This window comes from Taurulus bubalis (assembly GCF_910589615.1).
Source record: "Taurulus bubalis genome assembly, chromosome: 10".
Taxonomy (NCBI): Eukaryota; Metazoa; Chordata; class Actinopteri; order Perciformes; family Cottidae; genus Taurulus; species Taurulus bubalis.
This window is the reverse complement of record NC_136598.1, coordinates 16,089,921-16,113,844: the sequence shown is the minus strand read 5'-3', so window position 1 is coordinate 16,113,844 and position 23,924 is coordinate 16,089,921. Positions and strand designations below refer to the sequence as shown.

At 39.8% G+C, this 23,924-nt stretch overlaps 1 protein-coding gene across 1 annotated transcript; it reads left to right on the top strand.

Moving 5' to 3' along the window:
• Positions 1–9,657: 9,657 nt before the first annotated feature.
• On the top strand, positions 9,658–18,763 carry abhd15a (abhydrolase domain containing 15a; the record flags this gene model as incomplete). Its single annotated transcript, XM_079225238.1, has 3 exons — positions 9,658–10,194; positions 16,840–17,192; positions 18,094–18,763. 3 exons carry the CDS (start codon positions 9,658–9,660, stop codon positions 18,761–18,763), a joined length of 1,560 nt encoding a protein of 519 aa, XP_079081364.1.
• Positions 18,764–23,924: the final 5,161 nt, after the last annotated feature.

Below are 23,924 nucleotides of genomic sequence, written 5' to 3'. Positions count from 1 at the left end.
AATTTCCACTCTGACCCACACAGATTTGTTGTGATCTGTGTGTGTTTATGCACAGCTTACGACATGCTAAAGTTTTAATGGGTGCTAAGTGATATAAACAGTCCGTGCAGAGGCAGGATGTGCGTGTGTAAAAATAAAAAGGGAGTGACACAATTTGCATTGTAGAGATCTCAGACAATATTGTTTACTAAGGCAGGATGCCAACAAGGGCAGCGTCAGCCCTCGTGACTATGCGTTTGTATCCACAACTACACAATGATTTCAGACCTCTCGGTGCATGTGAATCCATGGAGAAAAACAAATAGACCAGATGCTATAATTTTCAGAAACATTGCTGATAGTGCTTCTTTTGTTTCTAATGGAGTATGTTACTTCACGTTTAATTAAAATATCGAAATACTTCTCCCACCACTGAGAACATGATGCTGACAGTCAGTGTAGAACAATATTTTCTCTCCAGTGAAACTACTGAACTGTTATTTTTATTTTCTGATGGACAAATATATAAATTGCAAATGGGAAAAAAATCAATTCCCATGCCGGTTATGAAGTAATGGCAAAAAGGTTAGAGGTTTTATCTTATCTTAAAAAAAGATATCGGGAAAGTCAGCGATACTATATTTATTTGTTATTGCATTTTCACATGTTCTCACACTCTATAAAGACCTACGCCATATGTCAATTAGGATTAATAGGTCACATCTCAAAGGATTGTTTTTCTTCAGTATTTAATGCAGCCCTGTGCAGAGCACCAAGTGAACATAAAAGGCTGTTGAGAAGTTTGAGAAGCCTATAAACAGAGAAAAACATTTTTTCTTGTTTTTCATTCTTCATTGTGAATTGGGTCGACATTGGAGGTTTTTGTTTGCTCGTCCATGGGTTGCAAAGCGGCTATGGGCTTTTATTGTTGTTCTTTGTTATTGCGTCATTGTTGGGACATGATTGGTTCATGGGGCTCTATTTCTGTCTGCGACTCTGCTAAAGGTCATTTTCTATGTGTGTTGTCCCTTCACATTAGAACTTCCTTCCCGGCATTCACTCTTGATGTCCGTAGTGCTGTTTCAAGAGCACTCCACACACTGTCATCATTGAGTGACTGTAAGTGGAAGACTGAAACAAATGTTTTCGCTTTTGACAAATTCTGACTGATTGAATGGGGGAACTGAACACATACATATAACATCGCTGCCCTTCTTTGTTCAATATTCTAACTAATGGAAAAATGTGTAAAATCCCATGTCAGGTTGCTGGTAAGCTACACATTGTCTTATTGTTCCCTTTAGTCACCTTGAGCGTGTGCCACACTGTTGCCTGGGCACAGCTGGCTACTATCACATGTTAAAATGACAGCATTCATGAAGGGTGACTGTCACAGGAAGTAATCACAATCCAGTTCAAGTTTAGGATTTTAAAAGGGTCAAGGACTTCTGAGAGTTAAAAGTTCAATTTAACCACACATCAAAACTCAGAACTCAGGCTAAATAAACTCAAACATATGAAAAGCAAAACAAAATTCAAAACAAAATTCAAACTCATCGAGATATAGTGAGAAATAATAATTTTCACTTGCAGATTCCTCTAAAACATGCAAGAGGAATGAAGCATATTCACGCAGTCTGCATAAACATAATGTCCTGATTATTTGTGCACAGGCAAGTGCAAATAAGTGTGACAGATCATATTTAGCCTCATATGAAGCATGATATCAAACAGCTGCGACTAACGGCTGTGATTTTACGTGGGAGTATAACGATGCCTGTTCTGTTGTTGAATCTGGAAGAAAGCTTGTGTCATTTGAGCTACATTACAGGTTAAGTGACTGCAATTAATGATAATGTGCACTGACTTCCCCTCACTGGAGTCAGAGGAAGATTGACTGCCAACCCCAGTGACTGACAGCTCTGTAAAGATCGCATGGGTTCAAACGTCTCTCAGAAGCAGCTCGGGAAAGGCTCTTTAATTCAGTGTGATTCAGGGTGATGTGACGTGTGCGTTTGCGCGCGGTGTGTGTATGTGTCTGTGTGTATGTGTGTGTGTGTGTGTGTGTGTGTGTGTGTGTGTGTGTGTGTGTGTGTGTGTGTGTGTGTGTGTGTGTGTGTGTGTGTGTGCGTGTGTGTGTGTGTAGGCTGTGTGTAGCATGCAATATACCGTGAGGAAATCTGAGCATACTAGAGAACTAATGTTAAAGCTTTGATAGTTTTAAACATTTCTGAACATAGAATGGAAGATTAATGTTTGTCTTCAGCATCAAATTTAACCAATATGGTCTTTGGTCTACTGGAATATACTCAACATTAAATCTTTAACATTGTTGACTATTCCTAAGTAGTGTGAGCTCCTAAATGTTGACTTGTAAATAATCTAAACAGCAGTAACAGAGCCCATCGCTTGTCTTGTACTTTTAACTTATCTCCTAAAGTTAAATAATAAATAATGTGGGGATTTGATTTTCTGCAAATCTCAATAATTCAAGAAACTATTGTTGGTTGCAGAAATAGTTGCCTGGCTTTACAGGTGTTGACAGTTGGAATCTGTCATTCTCAGTAGAGATTGACAGACTGTCCAAGAATGAGTATGAATTTAAAAACGAGTCATTCAATTATTACATTAAGCACAATTATTACATTCTGACTTGCTACACACATTATTGATGAAGTTGCATAAGTAAATTATGTGCTGCAGTGTTTTATGGTACTCAGACTTGTTATAACTAGCGCCCAGTTATGACATGACTTCAGATATCCTTTTCACGAGAAACAAAGATTAACAGAATATTATCAATAAGTCCTTCAGTGCCGTGATTGACAATTTCTGCAGAATATATTAGCAGATTCGGGCAACCTTTATCCAAGTTACTGGTCCCGCATGCCCTTTTTCATAGTCAGGCTCGTCAGCCAGCATGCTGTAGTCAAGGGCTTTTGTTCTGTTTACTGTACATTCAGCGCTCGCACAAAGAACACACACACACACACACACACACACACACACACACACATACACACACACACACACGTAAACAGCACCCTGCAACCTCAAAGGGAACATGCTAAGCTTTTTAGCTCATAGAGAGTGACCATCTGTGAAAAAGACAAACAAAGCAGCTTGGACTTACCACAGCGCCTCAGCTGTAATTGGATGAGACCCAGTATAAAAATACTGTACGGGACTGGCTTTCATCTTGTTGATTGCATATGTTGCAGTGACAAAAGCTATGGGAGATTTAATGGACATTGTGCTCCCTTTGTTTATTATTGCAAATGTCATACAAGATCAGCTTTGATCTTGACTTTGACGTTTTCTCTGGTAGAACATTATGAACAGTGCTAAATGTGGTACACCTGAACACAATGCTCCACTTTGGGATCAGTGAGGTAACTGCATGTTTCGGAGTGATTTCCCAGTGTCGGGTACAGGCAGCTCCCTTTTTAAGTGAGGTGGATCGCCATGGTAACCCGCATGTTGACTTCAGGGTGTCCGATGCAAATGCCCCCTCAGCAATCAGTTTCCTGGAAAACAATGTCAACGCCACTCCCAGAGGATCGCATAGGCTTGATTAAAGTAACATTTAATGGAACTCACTCAAGTCATGAGGAAACCAGACAAAAATGTGCTAAAAATAATACAAGTCATAAGAAGAGCTGTTGTGCAGGCTTGGGAAACATGGAGTTGACCTGGAGAACAAAACACATTTACACAGTCTCAAGATGCTCAGTGTCAAGATGCTATTGCATCAATAAATATTCTATAAATACTATAAATATCAATAAACACCTACTCCAACTCCCTGCCATCCTTTTTAGCCTTAGCCAACAGAAACCGTGTTACTTTTAAATGTTGCTATTTTATTGGACATATGCTACTTCTACCAACACTACTAATATTATTAATAATAATAATAATAATAACAGCCTATAAACAATAATGACAATATTTATACTAAAACTTTAAAGCTGCTATAATCATGTCACATTTTCCAGTGAAAAAGCGTAAACGCCCACAGTACACAACCAGACCAAACGGAAGACAGACGCAGTCAGCGACGAGCTGGTGACTACGAAACAGATCTTAAAGAGACGGTCAAACAAAAACACAACTTCAAATGAATGACAATGTTGCTCTGTAACAGCTAGGATGTGTAAATAAGTTCACCATATCAACTTAGACGGTTAAGATTCCGTTGTATCAATATTGGCCAAAACAAAAAGATTAATGCAGATAACATAGTTTAGTTCTAAAGTTTCATGCTAAATAATAATGTAGGTCAAAAAATTTCAAGGGCATATTTCATTTTATTCAATGAGAATTTGGTGCTTATATTAGACAGGTTATTTAAAACATCTGTTGAGACTAGCAGTCACAGTCTAAGCCTGAATAATAATCATCATCAAACCCACATCCCAAATCATCCGCTTGACTGACAGTTCTTCACACCCTTTTTTTCTGTGCTTAGCATTCCGATGGCAACCGAGGTCACAGTAAAAACATACAACCTGAACTGGCCCTTTTCGGCACTTGAAATGCTGTTTACTGAAATTAAATATCCTCTGCAGTTCAATCCGGTGGACATACCTATATAAATGATTTGTTATTTTAGTTTCCTGAATGTCACATATGCAAATCATCACAATGCAGATACTAAAGACATTGGGGAATTAAAACTTGGAAAATGATGGATTATGTGCCTTTTACGGTCCAGCTGAAGTCATATTTGTTTTGTTTACCACTCAATTCAACTTATGAATCTGTAAAATGTCTGCGCTTCATGAAGACGGTTAAGGACAATGTAGCATTGTTTTGTCAGTAACGTCTGTTCAGGGTAAGGTGGTGTAAAGTAACGCTGTGCAATGGACTGTAGAAGGTACTGCACATCCTCATCAGCCTACTCCTACTCTCTGATGTCTTTGTCAAAACATCCAATTCTGCAGCCAAGTTAGAACCTAATTCTCCTTTTATTACAACATTAGCAGACATTTGATGTATACGAGATCATATAATTCTCTGCAGTGGATCCCTACTGTTGTGTTTTGACTCAAAATGAAGATAATATTCAAAATACAGTTGATGTTGAAATGTTTAAAATGCTTGATAATATTATTGTGCTTCAATGAGACAATGAGAGCAGGTGGAGAAAAGACATCCAAGACTTGCTAAACTCCAACTAATATTTATTTGTTAAACTCTCTAGTCTCTGCTGAGAAGGTCAAGACTCAAGAGGCAAAGAAAGGAATCAGGGCATATCTGTAAACTTTAGTTTACATATTTAATTGTCCTTTCATTTTCACCACCTCAATGTGATATCTCTTTCTGTACATGTCTCTTATGCTGCGTCGCGAATATTCACAACGCATTTGGTGTGAATGCAGCATTATTCTCTCACCTCTTTGTGTCCCTTTTATCTCATACTGTTCTAATTTAACCTCCATTCCCCCTCCCCTCTTCAACTTTCTGCCTCAGCATATTTTTAAAGTTCTCCATTCATCAGCTTCTCCCGTCTGTTGTTTTATTTGTTGGCCCATTTTCTGTCTGAAAATATGTCTCAGATTAGTTTTCCTGTTGATAAGCTTTAAAACGAGAACAGCTCTTTGCCTTGTCGCAGTTGACTGGCCGTTTATAAGACCGACTTATTATGATAAACACCTGGGCAAATGATCTAAACTGATGTCCTGTGTGGCTTCTACAAGATCCAATTTACTGTTCAGTCTTTATTTCGATAGCTCGATGAGCTGCTTTTATGCCTCAGCTATAAGGGTATTTTTGATGTCACAGGAAGTTTAAATGGGACAAAAAGGCCGCTACTTAGAATGTGGTCGTGTATAGACGTGCAAAAAGGTGGTGGTGCAACATTGTGGCTGAATGAGCTATTCAAGTTTGTTCTTTTTTTTAAATCTAAACTTGACCTATTTTTTCTTTGTGACACTTTTTGAGGACCTTGTGGAGGACAATGTTTACACTCTCAATTCATATGTGACTTATTGATGATAATAAAGCAAGTTTGTGTAAATGGACACGCTTATTTGGATTATGTTTCTGTTCCTCTACCATTCTTCAAAGGCTGAAGCCTCTCAAATATCCACCCAGAGAAGTGAACACATCTGTTTGATCGTCATTATGAGTCAGTCAACAGTAGACCTACGTCAGAGTCAGGGTTCAGAATTAGGCCATATACTTCAAACAGCGGAAATTATTGTTGGTGTTTGAAATGTTTAAAGCCGACCTAAACACAAGTTTTGTGTATACGGTTGAAGCTATACAGAGCTTTAGTTGGGAGAGGGGACTACAGTCACATTTCTCCTCTTGTAATAGATGTTGGTGGTCAGTGTTTAGATTAAGTTTACTCCTAAAACAATCATACATAAGTCAAGAGAAAAGCCATATCTCAGTCAAGAAGTTGCCCCCTGTCCCCTAATCAGTTGGAAGCTGTGACACAGCCGCTGTGTGTGTCGATGTTAAAGGTCGCGGCTCTGCCTTGGCGACAGGCCATGAGGGGAGGGAGAGGAAGAGGACACAGGGAGAGCACTCATTCTTATTCTTATATTGGGTAAGGCTAAATCTCAATATTAAATTGACTGACAATCTCTAAAATGACTCCAGCTGGTTTGCATCCTCACCAAGGAGCTAACGAGATTCAAGATGTGGTGGAGGGATGTTTGTTTGGGACCACAAATTAGATCAAAACAAAACAAAATGGGTTATGAGGCTGCGCAGGGTGCTTTCTTTCTTCTTCTCCTGGGATTTCAATGCCACCTTGTATTCCCTGCTCTTTTCTCCTGCTCACTTTTAAGACTAATATTATGACAGTATTAGTGTAGCCTGATCTTTATCTGCAACTGGGCAGAAAAACTGTCTTTAAACACATTGAATAGACATGCAAAAAAAGCTGTTAAGCTTTCCAATGTTATTAAAGAAGCTTAGAATTTGATACAGTCCGAGAAACTGTATTATGTCTTATACACATGGATTGCAGTACACTTGCTTTACACTGATTGTACATACTACTGCCACTGTGAAAACGTGTACAATTCAGCAGAATCGCAGCCAGGAGACTTTATTCATTACATATCTCGTGAGAGAAAGTGTAACCTCGAGGCTACATCTTTAGTACTTGTCCTATTTCCTCATCACTCCTCGGAAAAGACTCCAGATTCTGCAAAAAAAAAGCACAATGTTTGATTGTGGATGAGGTGTTAGTGTGTTTTTTTGTTTGTATTCTCCCTGAATTCATGGTTAAATGCCATCTTATTTGGTAAACACAATATTCATACAATACAGACAGAATTGAGAACGACATGTTCCACAAAACGTATGTCTTTTTCAGTCATCAATAGACCTAAAGATGAAGGTCAGGGTCTTCAAACACAGGACAGCAGTGGCTGTTTGTTTCTTTAGACGACCTTGTGACATTGTTCAGGGTCTTTGACCAGAGATGTAACGTCCAGGCTACATACACTACCCGGTCAGTCCAAACCTTATCTAATTTTGTCGCTTTTATCTGGTCCCAAAGTTCAAGTTGACCTTTTTTGTCCTCCCATCAATGCAAAATGTATTGTTTTGTTCCAAATATTTATTTTCTTTTGTGATCTTCTTGGAAACGTTGACTGTGTTCTTGCACTAATGCATAATTTTGCTATTCCACAAAGACATTTTAATTTCCATAAATTAGTAATACATTCTGAGCTTTGACATCTACAGTATGGTCGATCCATTACAAATGAGACCAGTGAGTTATTAAACTGCAATCAATAGAGTGACACATTTTCAAGGGTTGAAAGGACACTGGGTGTGATAGACGGTAAAGCCCCATCAGGCAAATGTGTGACTTGTGATATTGGGCTGTATAAATTCAATTAACTTGGATTACAAGTCTTGTGTTTTTTTTAAATATAGAAAGATGACTGCATATCAGCCTCACTCAGCCTTTGATAGAAAAGTTAATCAAAACATGATCAATCAAAATGTGTTTTGACGTGTTGCTTGTGATTTTCCAAAATAAAAATGTGGAGTCTTCTTGAATGATTTCCAAAAAGAATTTAACAATAATTGAGATTTACATCAAAACATGAAATGATTCTACAAAACATTTCCAAAGGTTGGTGACTAATTTATTTCTAAAATGTGATCATGTCAAGGCCAATATGACAATCACTAATAGAGAGAATCCAGCTCTGCCTGCAGCTCAGACTTCCTGTAGCCTCTGAAAACATCTGACTTTCAAACAAGGAATGACGGGAATGGTCATTAAATGCAACATTATTATGATATGTGAAAAAATAAGTATTTGTTGTTTCGCTTGAAAGGCTTAAAATCAACGTTGCAGCTGAGATGGTTATCACTCACAAATGGGAAGCGTCTCATGACCAATGTCTGGAACTTCGTTTTGAGTAAATTAACGTAGTACAACTTCCCCCACCTTGTGCAGAAGCTGGAAGCTGTTCTGCTTTGGCTAAAGTGTCTCTGAGGTGATACCAAAATCCCTCCAGCCACTCATGTATTCTCTGCTTGTCGGTTTGGCATCTCCCATTTTTCCATTTCATTTTAATTTTCCATTGATCTATCCACAGGGACACAGTGACACCACCGGTTAAGTTGGTTAAATGTGTTTCAAAATAACCTGTTCTTCAAAAACAGATGGCATAGCTAGCTTTCCATGAAATATATCAACAGTAGCACTACAGTGTGTTTGTGAATGATAAAGATGTCCATTAAATAGTCCATGGATCCTTGGATAACAACCCGTTTTTGCCTTTTGCTCAAATGTCTTTTACACAGAGGAGAAGGACACTCCTTTATACTCTCTAGTTGCCCTACATCCTCCAACATATCTGATTTACAATTAAAATCCCTTGCTTTCATTAATGAATGGGTTATTTATATCTGTTTGAGTTTCATAGATAACGAGGAGGGAAAATAGCAGAGGAGGTAAACTCATAACATAATAGCAAGCTTGAATCAAACTGTATGTCTGCAGCGCTCACTGTGCATCGCAATGATGATGAAATGCAGAAGGGATGCACTCAGATCTGACAATGACCACGCACTTCGTATCGTCTCTGGCAAACAGAGCAAGCAAGTGAAAGAGAGAAAGATGGGGGACTCCTCGCAGGCACTCAGAGAGATAGTCCCAGTATAAAAACACTCAAGATGCACCTCCTTGCACTGGGTGCACTGGAAGTAATTTAAGCAGATGACTAATAACAGCAGAGATGCGTATACCTGCTCCCTCTGAGGGGGGCTGGGCATGATGGGAGGCGTTTCCAGCACTCGCTGCGCGTTTCCAGCACTGACTGTTCTTGCGCTCCCAGCTGTTGGGTCGAGCGCAGTCCTGCACATGGTCGGTCCACGAACTAGTTGACGTTGGATGCATGAAACACGGACGGAATCTCCTCGTTAATTAAAAAAGTGCTTTGCCGAGAAGGAAACAAGAAGACGGGTCTGCAAAGACGAGACACTGGTGCGCCTTGGCACCGAGGGAAGCACCAAACTTCACGGACTAGCTGAGCATCAATTTAGGACACAAGATCGGCACACTGTTAGAGCTAGTATGTTCACGTTGACTGCGTTCTATCATATACATTTGTAATTATCAACTTCAGATCCAGAATAAGGTGTGGAAAGCCTCCGTGTTGTGCTCATTTCGCTCAATTACCAACAACCGCGCCAATGCTGGGATGGCTCGTGGCTCTCTGCATTGTGATCCTGGTGGTCTTAATCTGGCCAGGCTCCACATATTTTGGCACCGAGAGCCAGTCGGATGCCTTATTGCTTCAGGGACTGGGGACTTCGCAACAACCAACCAAGGACAAGACCGGGAGGTGCGTCTCGGAGCAAGCGGGGAGCGGCGTTTCCCAGGCAGCCTGCGGAGAGAAAGCGCGCACCGTGGCACTCATATGTAAACCGTCCGCACTGGCCAACTATCTCCTGAAGCACTGCAGGACCTTCAGTAACTACTCGCCGTGCGTCGGCTGGACGTGGCGGGCCAGCGCCTTCCTCCAGAGTGTTTACGAGGCGTGCTGGCCGTACGACAGCCCGGTCCAGTTCGTGCGGGACAACCTGCAGCTGAGCGATGACGGGCTGGTGGCACTGGACTGGGCAGTGCCGGCCTACCAGAAACGACGCAGGACTTCCAGTCACTCCACCAGTCCCGTTCTGCTCATCATCCCAAACTCTTTTGGGAAGTTCACTAGAAATGTGTTGAAGGTGCGTTCTTGGCTTTTCTCAGACTTCACTGCATAAAATTATAGGAGTTTAATAACCATCGACTAGATCATATTCATGCAGAAACTGAACCGACAGTCACTCAATAGATCAGACGATGTGCCAAAAAAGTTATAGAATGTTAAGTTAAGTTTTTTTTTGTTTTTTTTACGTTCAGCTGAGCTGATTGCTGAACAGAGTATGGGTTCCTCATCCTGTTTTGTTTTGTGATGAACTTTGTAGCCGCTCTGTCTCTAATCTGTCTCTCATACAGTTCAGCGGCCATTTGAGAGTGTTGTATTCTGTTCTATAGCTAAAATACAACAATATTAACCCTACAACACTATCGTTACAAATAGTAACAGCATCACTAACGTCGGATATATTTTACCCGATATAATGTACCTGATAAAAAATACTTCTCATCAAAATATATTAAAATACAACAATATTAAACAGTAACAGAACCAATCTTTTTCAAATTCAGATAGTAAAAAGTAGAGGACCAATTATCTCAAAAGAGAACTCACACATTCAGTCCTTTAAGTGCAAATCAACAATGCTCATTTGGGCAAAGGCAATCACTTGAGTTTAAGCCTTGATAAGCTCAGTTGGAATAAAATAGTAGAGGAGTAAAGAAGAGCAGATGCAAAAGCAGCACCAGTCTTTCAACTGCTCGTTCAATACACTGACTGAGGTAATTGAGCGAGGGATTACAAAACATTGCTTAATGTGAGGGGCCTGGGGAAGTGCAGCCCTGCTCCACATGACCGCCTGCTGGCTCTCGCACCACTCTGGGCACCTGGCATTGCTCATTTCAATTCATACCGAGAGGTCTGTGTGTCAGAAATACCAAACTCTGCATGAACGCAACATCAACAAAGCCAAATAATTTGATATTAATAGAGTGATCGACTTTGTATGCAAATCTAATAAACAATGGAGCGACAACAATAGAAGGAAAACAGTTAAAACCTTATAAATATGTGGTTTTACAACAGGAAAATGCAAAATGGATGGAGATGAAAAGTAATTGTTACATTCAGACAGATCTTCTTTTTCTCTTGCTTATTTCTGGGCCATCACTCTGTGATGCTGACAGCCAGTTATGCTTGGGAAAGCTGAGGCACAACAAGGGATATACACCAATTAAGATCACTCCTGAATAACCAAGTGTGTGTGTGTGTGTGTGTGTGTGTGTGTGTGTGTGTGTGTGTGTGTGTGTGTGTGTGTGTGTGTGTGCGTGTGAGTGTGTGTGTAAGAAGAAGAGCTCGTGTTTGCGTGGGCAGACACACACGTGGGTCTATGTCTGTGACTCAGAGAAGAAACAGAGAAGAAATGTAGATTATTTTGGGCATGCGGTTCCTGTCCCCTTCTCTTTTACATGGCACATTTCAGTAGCTCATGAATTTATGAATGGGCCACCTCCTCTTAAATCATTCATACGTTTACTCTTCGTTTGTCTTTCGATTCATATGGTCTGGCATGATCCATAAATATTTGCATAATGGCATAATCAAACATTAATAAAGTACCTGACAATAGTCATACACAGTCTTTTCAATGCTTGAACGTTTGAAATGTGGTTATTTCAAACGCAATATACATACATTATTTCAGCCAGTTAGTTAGATATCTCACTGTGCATTGAAATACTGCTAAATACTAATAGGATCATAACACACGATTACAAAAAAATACATATATCTTGTTTTAGTTTTTATGTTGAAGTGTAAAAATAACACATTGTGATTTGTTTGCATGTCCGGCACATAACCTCCCTGTAAACTGTCAGTTTGTGTGGCAAGCTTATCATCTTCTGCAGTATCTTTAAAGTGAGACTGTGAGAGAGCTTCATCCTCAACTTTAAAAAGATCACGCAAAGAGTTCAGTTTAATATACTACTTGAGGTGTGTAAAGGCATGCAGGAGTGAGCCCAATATTCAGTGATCTGTGTTACCTGTTTAGAGCAAAATGTTGAAAGGCCATAAAATGTTCCAGGAGGCAGACATCCAGCTGTTGCAGCCATTTTCCTGACCATAATTGTGTTATAATATATAATATGATAATATATATAATAAGGGTTTTATTCAGTATGCATTTGGCACTCTTTTTCACATCAAGTATTTTTCATTCTTCATAGATATGAGTATATCGCTTTGTGTAATTTACCTTTCAACACTTGGATAATTGTCTTTTCTGATTGCTTAGAGAGCAGCCTGGAGTTTTCGAAATGCTTGGCAGGATGGGATAACAGCTCGGCACTCGTGCAGATTAGATCAGTGAGAGAGGTAATAGTCGCAGTAATACTTAGTCAGGGTCGGAAATGTTTTAATCACAGAAACATTACCAGCACAAAGCAGCTCAATACCAAGATACACTGACTATTTAGATGAACTGAGTTAGGAGCCAAAGAAGCAAATGGGGCGTTAGATCTGTGTTTTCTGTCCCCTCATTTCTTTGTGAATTTCATTGTTTGTTGTCAACACACCAGGTGCCAGTCTGTAAGACAGCAACTTAGCTCTTGGGTCGGCTCTTGGTTTTGAAGCACGACAATGACAATATGTGTAGAGAGTTGTTTTTTAGCTTCAGTTTGAAGGTCTTTATGTTAATATTAAGTGAACAATGGCGGAATTAAAGTCCATAATTGTTCTGTTGCACCATTCAAAATATGTGTGTGGAGAGTACACAGAGTAAATTCTCACCACACGTTCAGCTAAATGCAAATGTATGCCCAAAATGTTATCCAATATCAGTGCCTTGCCCTATCTGTAATATTCAATCAGACCATTAGGATATGGCAGCACTTCTGTCTATGCTAAAATGACATAGTATCACATTTCTTACCATCCTATAATAGTAGATGCTCATTTAACTTATAAGAATATTGACAGGAAACTAATATATTTCAACTACAATAAGACCAATACAGCAGTATGTAGTCATGGTCTTTTAAGTAACCCCTCTTCTCCAGCCGCGCTGCCATGTTGGATGGAAGGACAGAGCTTTCTATCTCTGCCGTAATGCAACAGACTCTGCTTTGTTTAGCTAGGCTTCATACAATTATTTGGTCTGGAAACTGCCAACCGATTAACTATAAAAATGTCAGTCATGGTATTGATTATACAACAAGTACAGTCACTTTTAATCTTGATTTGTATCATTTGTTTTATCTACATATAAGGCTGGGTGAGCCTATACATATATAGTTTATAGTATATATTACCATCCCTTATTTCTGAAAATGTTGCCGGCACATATCCAACTCAGAGGCGCAAATCTATTCCCTGGACACGGGCCTGTTGAAGAGTATTTAGGGAAACTATTGACCTGAACAGAGGACAGCATTGTAGCGAGATGCTTTGTTGCCTCTAAAAGGCTTCTAATCGAATTAACGTCCTTAAATTAACTTGATTTGTGGCAACATGTCAAGATGAAGCTGCTGAAGTCTGCTTAAACAATATGTGGGCTCAACTTATTCAATATGCTTTGAATGGAAAATTGTTGTATTTACAGTATGTCTTAGTTTCAGTTGAGCGGGGGAGGAGAATATTGCGTTCTCTAGTGTGTATGTGTGTGTGTTTGTGTATAAGAAGCCGTGTGGATGACGACCGGCTGAAGGAATTTGTCACTGAGCTGACAGTTTATCAGCACGGGCAGAAAACTGCTTGAGCAGCTGGTTGTTGTTTTTGCTTCTCTTGCAATGACGCTGAGATCTCTAAAAAAGGAAAATGATGCAATTTTGGAGAATTATGGCTACAAATAAAAGTCGCATAAATACGATCTCGGAAAAAGGTCACGCTACTTAAATTGAATTGAAAGTCACGTTGAAGAAGCACTTAGGACAAGTGTTCCCTAAAAGCTGGTGGCTTTGTCAGATTGTCCAAACAATATTATATTATTCCTTTTGGTAACACATTGTATTGCTGTATCTGTTATGGACTTAATTCATTCTTCCATTCATTTTATTTGCCATCCTGAAGGTGTGTTTAGTATGTGTTGTGAGCAGTTGTTACTCATCACTCACTGTGCCTGTTATAGTGGGTGATTCACACAGTGCATCACCACAGTGTCGTTGTATTATTAATATCAGGCAGGCGTGAGCAGGACAAAATCATTTCACACTCAGTTCACCTAATTTAATCTCAGTAACATTCATCCCTCAGCCACCGGCCCTCATATGCAGTTTAAATTGTGAAATATCTAAATCGTGTCTCTCAATATCCTTGGGAATTGAACGGAACTTAAGTGATTCATATTCATCAAAAATGGCTCTTCTCCTCGTCTTATGATTCAAAAGAGTATATGTATTGAGTTAGCCAAGAGGCTAATGAATAAGTGTGTGAATGGTGCTCAGAGCTCTCCTGGCACTGCCGAGCGATGCATCTGGCCGAGTAAATCCTCTTTTTATGCACAACCAGAAAGTGGCAAAAATCCCACTGCAGTCTTCCTCAGCTGGTAAATATTTCATGCAGCAATTCTGCAGCACTTTCTGCATCACACTGGGATTTCTGCAGATTTGAAGCAGAATGTAACTCATGTCATCAGACAATTTGTTTGCACAGGCTACCACCATTTCTTCTGACCACACACTTTTGTAAGAGAAAACACTACTCCCTCTATGTTGAGGGGAAGAAGGAAGACTGTTATGGCTTGAATAATGTATTTTAAAGGTAATATTCAGAGCCTTGACTGGAACAATCTCTAATTTCCATGTACAGCTCTGCTCCAAATCAAAACGTCAAAGCGCCTTTGAGTACTTAGAAAAGCGCTGTATGAAATGTTAATATTATTATTAAAACTGGCCAAAGTTATTTTTCACACTTTATGTAGTTCAGTGGTGGGCCGTGGATTTTCTACCTGAGCATTCACTTGCGATTCAGGGCCAGCAGAAAAGGCTTAGCTGGCCCTGACGGCCCGCCACTGATGTAGTTATAAGATCTTGTTTAGACTTATTAAAGCCTGATGATGTTTACTATCATTAGTAATCACAAGTGATGCGTACAATAAGCTTATCAGCAGCCAAGACTATAAGACGAACGTATATATTTTCTCTGCTTTCCTCCTTTAACATTATTATAGGCTTGTAATGTTTCTAATAAAGAACAGTTTACTGTGTACACATGCATAGAGAATAAAAACAGCAGCAGAACCATTTTGATTTGGAGAGACTTTAAAGCAAAATAAAAATGGTGGACTGGTTACCATTTGTGCCTGAGGCTTCTTTCAAAGATAAAAAGGCTTTTGGGTGAGCAGAAGAGCATTTTACAGATTTTGAAAAAAACTGCTTTGTATGAAACTGGCTTGTTCTTGTAATTTGTTATTCAGTTTTACATTATGCTTAATGGGGCCTTAATTATACGGTTTTGAGCACACACATTTGTAAACTCTGAGGATATGTTCTACTATATTCTCCTCAGCATTAAAGAAAAGTAAAAAGGTTTTCATGTGCTGAATACAATTGCTCTTGTCAAGTTTAACACATTGGTTAAAAAGATTTACAAATCAGACTTTCTGTGAAGGAAACATGAAAGAGTTGTTTCTTACATTCATTCAGCGCAAATATGTAATAATATCACGTTTATATCAAAATAAACATAAAAAGAATATCTCTCGTGGAGGTATTACTCTTCACACTGCAGCTGACTGATAGGAACACCGTTCTGCCAGAGACGTGAGATCACAGGTTTCTGTATACTCAAGTATCCGAGAATCTGGCTGCATGGACATCATCGCATCTAATAAGATTGTATTATTGGCCTTCGCCAAGGCCTTCACCAAGGCCTCCACGGTGTCAGAAAACTGCCTTAAAGTTGACACGTTTATGTTAAAACAATCAGCATAGGGAGGCTTCCTTAGCCATGTTTTGCCACTGAGTTGTGTGCTTCTTTGAGCCACGTTGGGAAGGCAGTATCTCATGTTCATCTGTGTCAAACAAAGAAGTGCAATAGTATGTGTATTATCTGTCTAGCAAGAGTTGGTTGTTTTACTGTTTGAACTTATAAATGAGCAAAAGTGAAAGAGAAAATAGCACATGATTCCATGGTATGACAAAATGTTGACTGTTCTTTTTCAATTGGGTAATGATGGTTTCACCTATTCTGTAGTAATACAGTGTAAAGTAGTTAAGCAGCACAGCAACAATTACTTGTGCAATCTCACTGTGTTCTCACTTCCCTCAGCAACTGTTCATTTATTTTTCCTTACAATAAAAAGTAGTACCATGACATTTCAGGTGTTACAACCGCAAAGAAATTTAGTGAAACTACATGGAAACTGATTTCTAAAAGGGGCATTGTTTGATTCTGTGGAATTACAAGAGACCAGGCCGCACTATTCAGGAGAACAGAAAAGAGTTATTTATGTATACGTGTATGTAAAATGCATCGTCTAATAACCATTCCTTGTCTTTTCTCTGTAATGGTAACAACATAGATTCATACTTTTCCCTTATTGGTTTATGGCTGAAAATCCTCTTTGTAATTCAAAGGAGCAATCACACTAAATATAGAATTCCCCACAAATCCATAATTTTCCCAAAAATTATGGATTTTTCCAACCCGTAAACCTTGTACTTTTTGTCATACCATGGAATCATGTGCTATTTTCTCTTTCACTTTTGCTCATTTATCTCCTCTCTCTCTACAGTTGTGTGAAACAGCACTGTCCCATGGTTACCTTCCAGCAGTTTTCAACCGCCGCAGCCACAACAGCACCCCGCTCACCACCCTCAAGCTGCAGCAGTTTGGTGACCCCGCAGATCTGCGCGAAGCTGTGCGCTATATTCGCCATAGACAGCCTGCAGGAAGACTGTATGCAGTCAGCGAGAGCACAGGCTCGGGCCTTCTCCTCTCTTACCTTGGCGAGTGTGGATCATCCAGCTACATGACGGCTGCCGTCTGCCTGTCACCCGTGTTCCGCTGCCAGAGCTGGTTTGAGAGCGGGCTGTGCTGGCCTCTGCAGTGGGCGCTGGCGCTCTACCAGAAGATCTGTCTCAGCAGGTATGGAGGGAAGCGTGCTGGCATGGTGTTGAGGGGTGTGTGGGCAAACTAGTGATGATGGGAACAAAATATAAAAGGTGAGGGAAACAGAAAGTCTCAAGTGAACCAAACTTTTTCAAAGTAAGATTCTGATTCATTATGCGTCATATATGCGTTATAGTTCAGTCTTTTATTTATATTGGTTATTGTATTCACCAAAGTAGCACAGCGAACTTCACTACCACAATACCTGTAGAACAGAAAACAGCAAGATCAGACATGAGCACACCTAAACTTACATACAGCAATCCCTCCTCACACAAGAAACACGTGTGCACAATACGTTGCCACATTCCCAGGTGTCAGCAATTAACCTGAGTACTTACCAATAACAACCAGAACTACGGAAATATCATTTAAAGTTATATTTCTACAGTAGAATTCTGGGTGCAGGTAAGCAGTATTTAAAAAAGCCTATCCTTTTGGAACATGTTGCTTTAGTTTATGTGAGAATAATGCGTTTTGGAAGACAGAATGAGACCAACACCACTGTAAGATATCACAGTGTCAAGAAGATGATGACAAAATACACAGACATGGAAAATGATGAATCTTCAATCAGCCAAAAGGGATACACAGTTTGTAAAAAAAAAAAAAAACAGATGTAAGTGCTCACTTACCATTTACTGGAAAAGCACAGACAATTAAGGAGACAATCAAGTTGCTGTAGCAACAGGTGGCCTGCTCAGTGTCAGGTCATTGATTCTGAGAGACATCGTGATTCAGGTAAAGTTTCTCTCATCAATGCCACTAGGGACCTGTGCAGCTCTTCAAAATTTCCCAGTTATTTTCTTGTTCTTCCTGTTTATTGATATGCTTGTGTTCTCCTTTGTGCTTGTGTGTGTGACCGGATGATCTGCAGGTACAAGACGGTGCTGGGTGACAGCATACAGACAGACAGCCTGTTTTCTAGCTGCTCCTTACGTGGCCTGGAGGAGGCATTGTTCTGTCAGACTGGACAGGTGGGCTCTGCACCAACAGCACCAACAGCACCAACAGGGACCAGCAGTATCTGCAATACTTCAGGTACCTGGGACGCTTACTGGGAACGCAATGAACCCTTGAGAGACGTGGATGAAGTGGCTATTCCCGTTCTGAGCGTGTGCGCTCAGGATGACCCAGTCCGCGGTGACGCCCAATCCACGGTCCCCTTTGAACTCTTTGAAACAAACCCACATTTCTTCCTCCTCCTAACTGACCGTGGAAGTCACTGTGGTTTCTCCACCCAGCCCACGGGGAGCGCCGCTGGTGCATTCGGTGCAGCCAGTCCTGCGGCTGCACCGACCAGTGGGATGCAGAGCCGTTGGACCAACTGGAGCCACACAGCTCTGCTGGAATTCTTCAGGGCGACCACAGACTTCTTTGCTGCAGAGGAGAGAGCAAAGCAGCTCGCTGCTCGGAGGAGAGGGCTTGGGGGAGGAGCGGGAGGGAGGGCGTTCCGCCACCGCAGTGTCAGCACATGTAAACGAGTGCCAGCGTGTTCCCATAATATCCATGCCATTTACAACTGGCAGAGGTCCTATACACGATGAGGCAGCTTAATGGAAGATAATGGACCACACTGATGCCTTCTGATATTGTTTTAGATTTGGAAGGTACTCAGGTTGGTCTCTGCATGTGTGACACTCAGCAACTGAACATCTGCACTTATCTAGTTTTGGATATCTTGAGTACTGAGGTCATGGCGTGTGTCATTCACACACTTAATGTTAGCTATAAAACACTCGACAGGCCACAAGCTTGCATGCAGTTGTTATGTTTAACTGCTGAACAGTTTTCACTAAACTCTTGAGACATGTGGCTATATATTTTTCTACAGACTGATACAAATCTCTTCACTGCCAGCTGGTTAATCTGTAGGATTCACAACATACATTTATTGATTGATTAATTAATTAATTCATCTGCCTCCCAGTTTACACAGGATGTTTGAAACCTTGACACAGTATCTTGCCGTTATTCTTTTTTTCATCACTGAAAAGATATTTATAGGAGAGCAAAAGTGTTGAACGTATTTTGCAATGAGTAAAAATGTGAAGAAAGAATTCCTGTAAAAGTTTGAAATTGATTTGAGCTCCATGTCAGATTTGGTCAGAATGTCGAAATGAACCAATCCAGTGGAATGGTACACATTAAAGAGAGTTTACTGTCTATATTATTGAATTTCTCTTCTGTATTGGGAAATGTCATGTGATGCCCAGAATAGAGGAATGCATGTGTGACTGGCACCCAGTTAGCTTTTAGAGGAAAATCGTTGTCATGAGGATATGATATTTTAATGAGCCGGGTAGCAACCATGATGACAAACTTGGGATATACAGTTTCCAATATGTCCTGAAAAATAGCATTTATCTTTTCACTGCCGGTAAGTATAATTCTCATTAACATCAGCATGTTGCATAATATATCCCATTCTCAGTTTCCCATTATTTCTGCTTCTCACTAGTTGGGATCTGTGGTCTTGTCAAAACTCTGCTGAGTAAATACTAACAGACACTCCCCATTATAGCACAGACCCCACAGCTATTCTATGTGTGTGTGTGTGTGTGTGTGTGTGTGTGTGTGTGTGTGTGTGTGTGTGTGTGTGTGTGTGTGCGTGTGTGTGTGTGTGTGTGTGTGTGTGTGTGTGTGTGTGTGTGTGTGTTTCAATACAGTGTTTGTCCCCCTACTGAGCCTTATCCACTCAGACAGCTGGAACACAGCAGTGTACACACAGACGCACCAAAAATGTGTGTCGGCAGACACATTGTCAACATGCAACCTCACCATCACACACACACACACACACACACACACGCACACACGCACACACACACACATGATAGTCTCATACACGCTTATTATCTAAAGGGAGATTCTCAGCCCACAGGCCACTGTAAGGCCCTGACAACGTGTGTGTAACTGGACACAATCAAGTCATCATGAGCAGTTTAGTCTTATTCAATTCCTGTCCACATTTTCAGTCTTGGGGTGAAACCGCCATCTCTTTGGTCATAAATTAATCCCTTTAATCATCTTTAAAGATGCAACATGGGAATTAAAGGCCTTGCATTGCATGCATACAGTTGTGGAGTTTGACTTGAGCAGAAACAAGACAACACAAGACTGAACAAATATTCAAATGTTGCAAAGGTGTCACAAAATATACTGTAAGGAGACCTCACGCATGCATCAGAGCCACGGATGTGTTAAACAGCAAAGGATTTACAAAAGATGGATGGAAATCTGTCTTGTTATTATGCACAAATTATTGTTTTAATACAGCAGCATATTAGTGTGCTTTATAAGGCATTTCTTAATCCAATATCGATAGATGGGCTTACATACGGTGCTGTTGACAAGTGAAGCTTGTGCTTGTCATTGCAGATAGTTCTTATAACTGGTTTCATAATGTCTGTTAATAACAGGCATACCAACATGTCTATCCAACAGAACAAGCAGTACACTTCAGGGACCTTTCAGTGGACAAGTCTGTGGTTATTTATTACTGGAATAAAATCTGACCAGCACATGTTGAAAAGGAGCATACGTGACAGCCGGGGTACCATTCAAAAAGGGCTTTGTACAGCCTGTCCTATTTTATTGTTGACATTAAGCCTCATAATATAGGACCAAAAGTAGGCACAATGTCCCTCGCAATAAACACTGGCTTTCATTGGCCTCTAGCAAATCAAGCCATTAAGTTTGAATTGCCCTTTCCCACTTTGCTTATTCAATTCAAACCCAATAGTGTGCCTCAGTGATCAGGGACTGATTTAATTAAAATGATTGATATTTAATTAAGAAAGAGCTTGACATTCCCATCACTTTGATTACACAAAATCACAGGTTCTCTAAATTGAAGCTCACGGTCTCTTGGGCATGTGTTAAAGTGGGACAACTAGAAGAAAACAGGTTTGTAAACACACAATGGTTGCATTATAATTGTGATGAAATTCAGAGAAGCTTGTTAATGCATTTAGTAAATACACAAAAGATATATTTGCATCAAGATTTAGATTTTTAAACGTATTCAGTAAACTACTAGAAGGACGGAATATGACATGAAATACTTAATATGTGTCTGAAAGCAACTGACTATTTTTTTTTTAAAGAAGACATAACTCATTGTGCATCTTATAAATGAAAAGCTGAGTTCATAAGCAATCAAATAGAGCATTTGTCTGTTCAGTACACTTAAGGGTTTTCCTGCTCGAACTAATTGGTCTGGTATGACCAGTGGGCAACGTCCGGTTCTGCTGAGTGAAGTCAATGAGTAAGTTTCTTAAAACTTGCATTCTCTCTACTGTCCAGCAGGGGGTGTCCGCCGGTTGCAAAAATAAGCTTGTTTGTATGAAAGTCTATGAGAAAAGGACCCTACTTCTCACTTGATTTAATATCTCAGTAAACATTGTAAACTTGAGTTTATGGTCTCAATCTCTAGTTTTAAGTCTTCTTCAATACAACATGATGTTTATTTAGTAAATGATGGTTCATTTAGAGTTAAATTGACTATAAAGTGGTGTATGCCTTAGAGCAGGCTTTCTATGGTTGACAGGTCACTGCCGCTACCAGAGCCGAATACAGCGTCTCTACGTCACTCCCCCACAGTCCAAATGTGGTAACCTCCGATCATTGGTTGCGGAGAAAAACAACATGGCGACAGCCGTAATTTAAGATGGCAACGGCGAAATGGCTGAACTCAAGGCTTCAAAACGTCAGTCCACAAACCAATTATTGACATCATAGACAGTCTATGGGAATGACCAGTAGCTTTTGGTGGCTAACGTTAGCTAATAGCTAACATAGGTTTTGCTGTGTAAGTGACTGCACTAGGGAGTCGGTGTGTTGACTTAAAGACCTCTATTTCACATGTACCGCCACACATCACATGTACACGTTTAGCATTTACTTTAATTCCACAATTGCCATTTGTTACATGGTCAATCAAAAGTTAGGCTTGTTTTAAAAGAAAAAGTTTGATATTTTGGGAAATATGGTGAATTTCTTGCCAAAAGTCAGATGAAGTATAAAAATGTGAATTTGTGGTTTTACAATGTGGGGGGACTGTGTTTTGTTAGCTGCAATAACAATATCCATGATGCTTCCCGTCTTTATTCCAAGCTAAAGTCTCCTGTCTCCTAGACCATGCATACAAGAACCACATCCTCAGAAGGTTCTAGATATCTTTGTTTCCTTCACAATTAAAGACGATATCATAGCTGGTGTCTGTTTTACAACAAAAAAATCGCAGGAATGCCTGAGATGTTGTACTTTGGAGATATTTTAGCTCAAAGCATTACATTAGCAGAGTCTCTCCAGAGCCAAGAAAACAAAATGTGATCAGAGAGAAGCAAGCAAACAGCAGGCCAGCGACATTACAAAACAGATGTGTAGGTTTTGGTCACTGACACCCTAATTGGTTAGGATGGTTTGGATTGTGATCAACAAGTGTTTTGATGTTTCTTTGCCAGCTCTGCTTCCCCAAAAGCACCCAACAGAGTTATACACAGAGAATGATTACAGTGAAGGACTTCTGGTCTCCCTGGTGTGTAAACACCAGGGTGCACAACTTAGCTTTTACTGTATTTCCTTTAGTGTGCTATATCACTCTCAGTGATCTGGTTATTGTAAATCAGGTTGGTTTGCCAAGACGAAATAAAAATGTTTTATTGTCATACGTATACTGTACATTAGCTTTCTGTTAATCATTTGTGACGTGCTGGCTCTTGGCCACTATAGTTCAGCACAAAACCTTGGAGATGATCTTTGACATTCAAAAAGGAAGTTGGCATGGACAACTTACACAGGAAAAAACTAGATGAATGGACCTCAAATAGTGCAGTGTTTTACTTTTAAACTGTCTCCGTCTTCAACGATTCAGGGGATATTTACTACATGCAGTAAAAAACATTTGGTACTGTCAGTCTTTTATGAAATGTGACGCTGTGAGATATTTACAATACACCTGCAGTTTAATGCAGTATATACTATACCTAGTCTACACAGTCCAGTGGGGTTTTCAAGTTTCATTAATTTTGGTTGCACAGCCCGAGACTACCGACCCAGGTTTGAAATGGTCCACTAGGGTGCTCAAAACTCCAGTTACATCAGAAAACTAAAGGAGGATGCTATTTCCATTAAATGTAACCTTACATATATAATATGTATTCCTGTCAGGATTTCTATTTGGGTGTTTGTCAGGCATTCATTATTAGTATTTGGTATTCATTGTCTCTTCATTGTCTTTGCATACTTTTTCATTTTGTCCAGATAAGGAAAAAAAAAACGCCAACACAATTGGAGATATCCCACAGAAAATGACTTTGACCAGAGCGCCATCTTGTGGACATTATGGGGAAAAAGATGGCTATTTCTATTCCAATGGCAGGTTTATATATGTTCAATTAACAATTACATATTAAACCCTATTTTAAAAATAGATACTGAGATTTCCTCTGTAACCAAATTAACAATACATTTTACATATTTTTACAAATTGGGCATTCATTTAATACATTGTTTCATTCTTTTTAGTATAGTCTATGTCCAGTATTACAAGTAGTATAAGATTGTCGCATGATTGGATCCAACACAAACTACATTAATATTATATTAAAACAGGGAATTAATAATTTGTTTATTTAACTATTTTCATGACAGCAAATGTTCATTTAAAAAACTTTAACTCTGGTAAAAGTGAAAACACAGTCT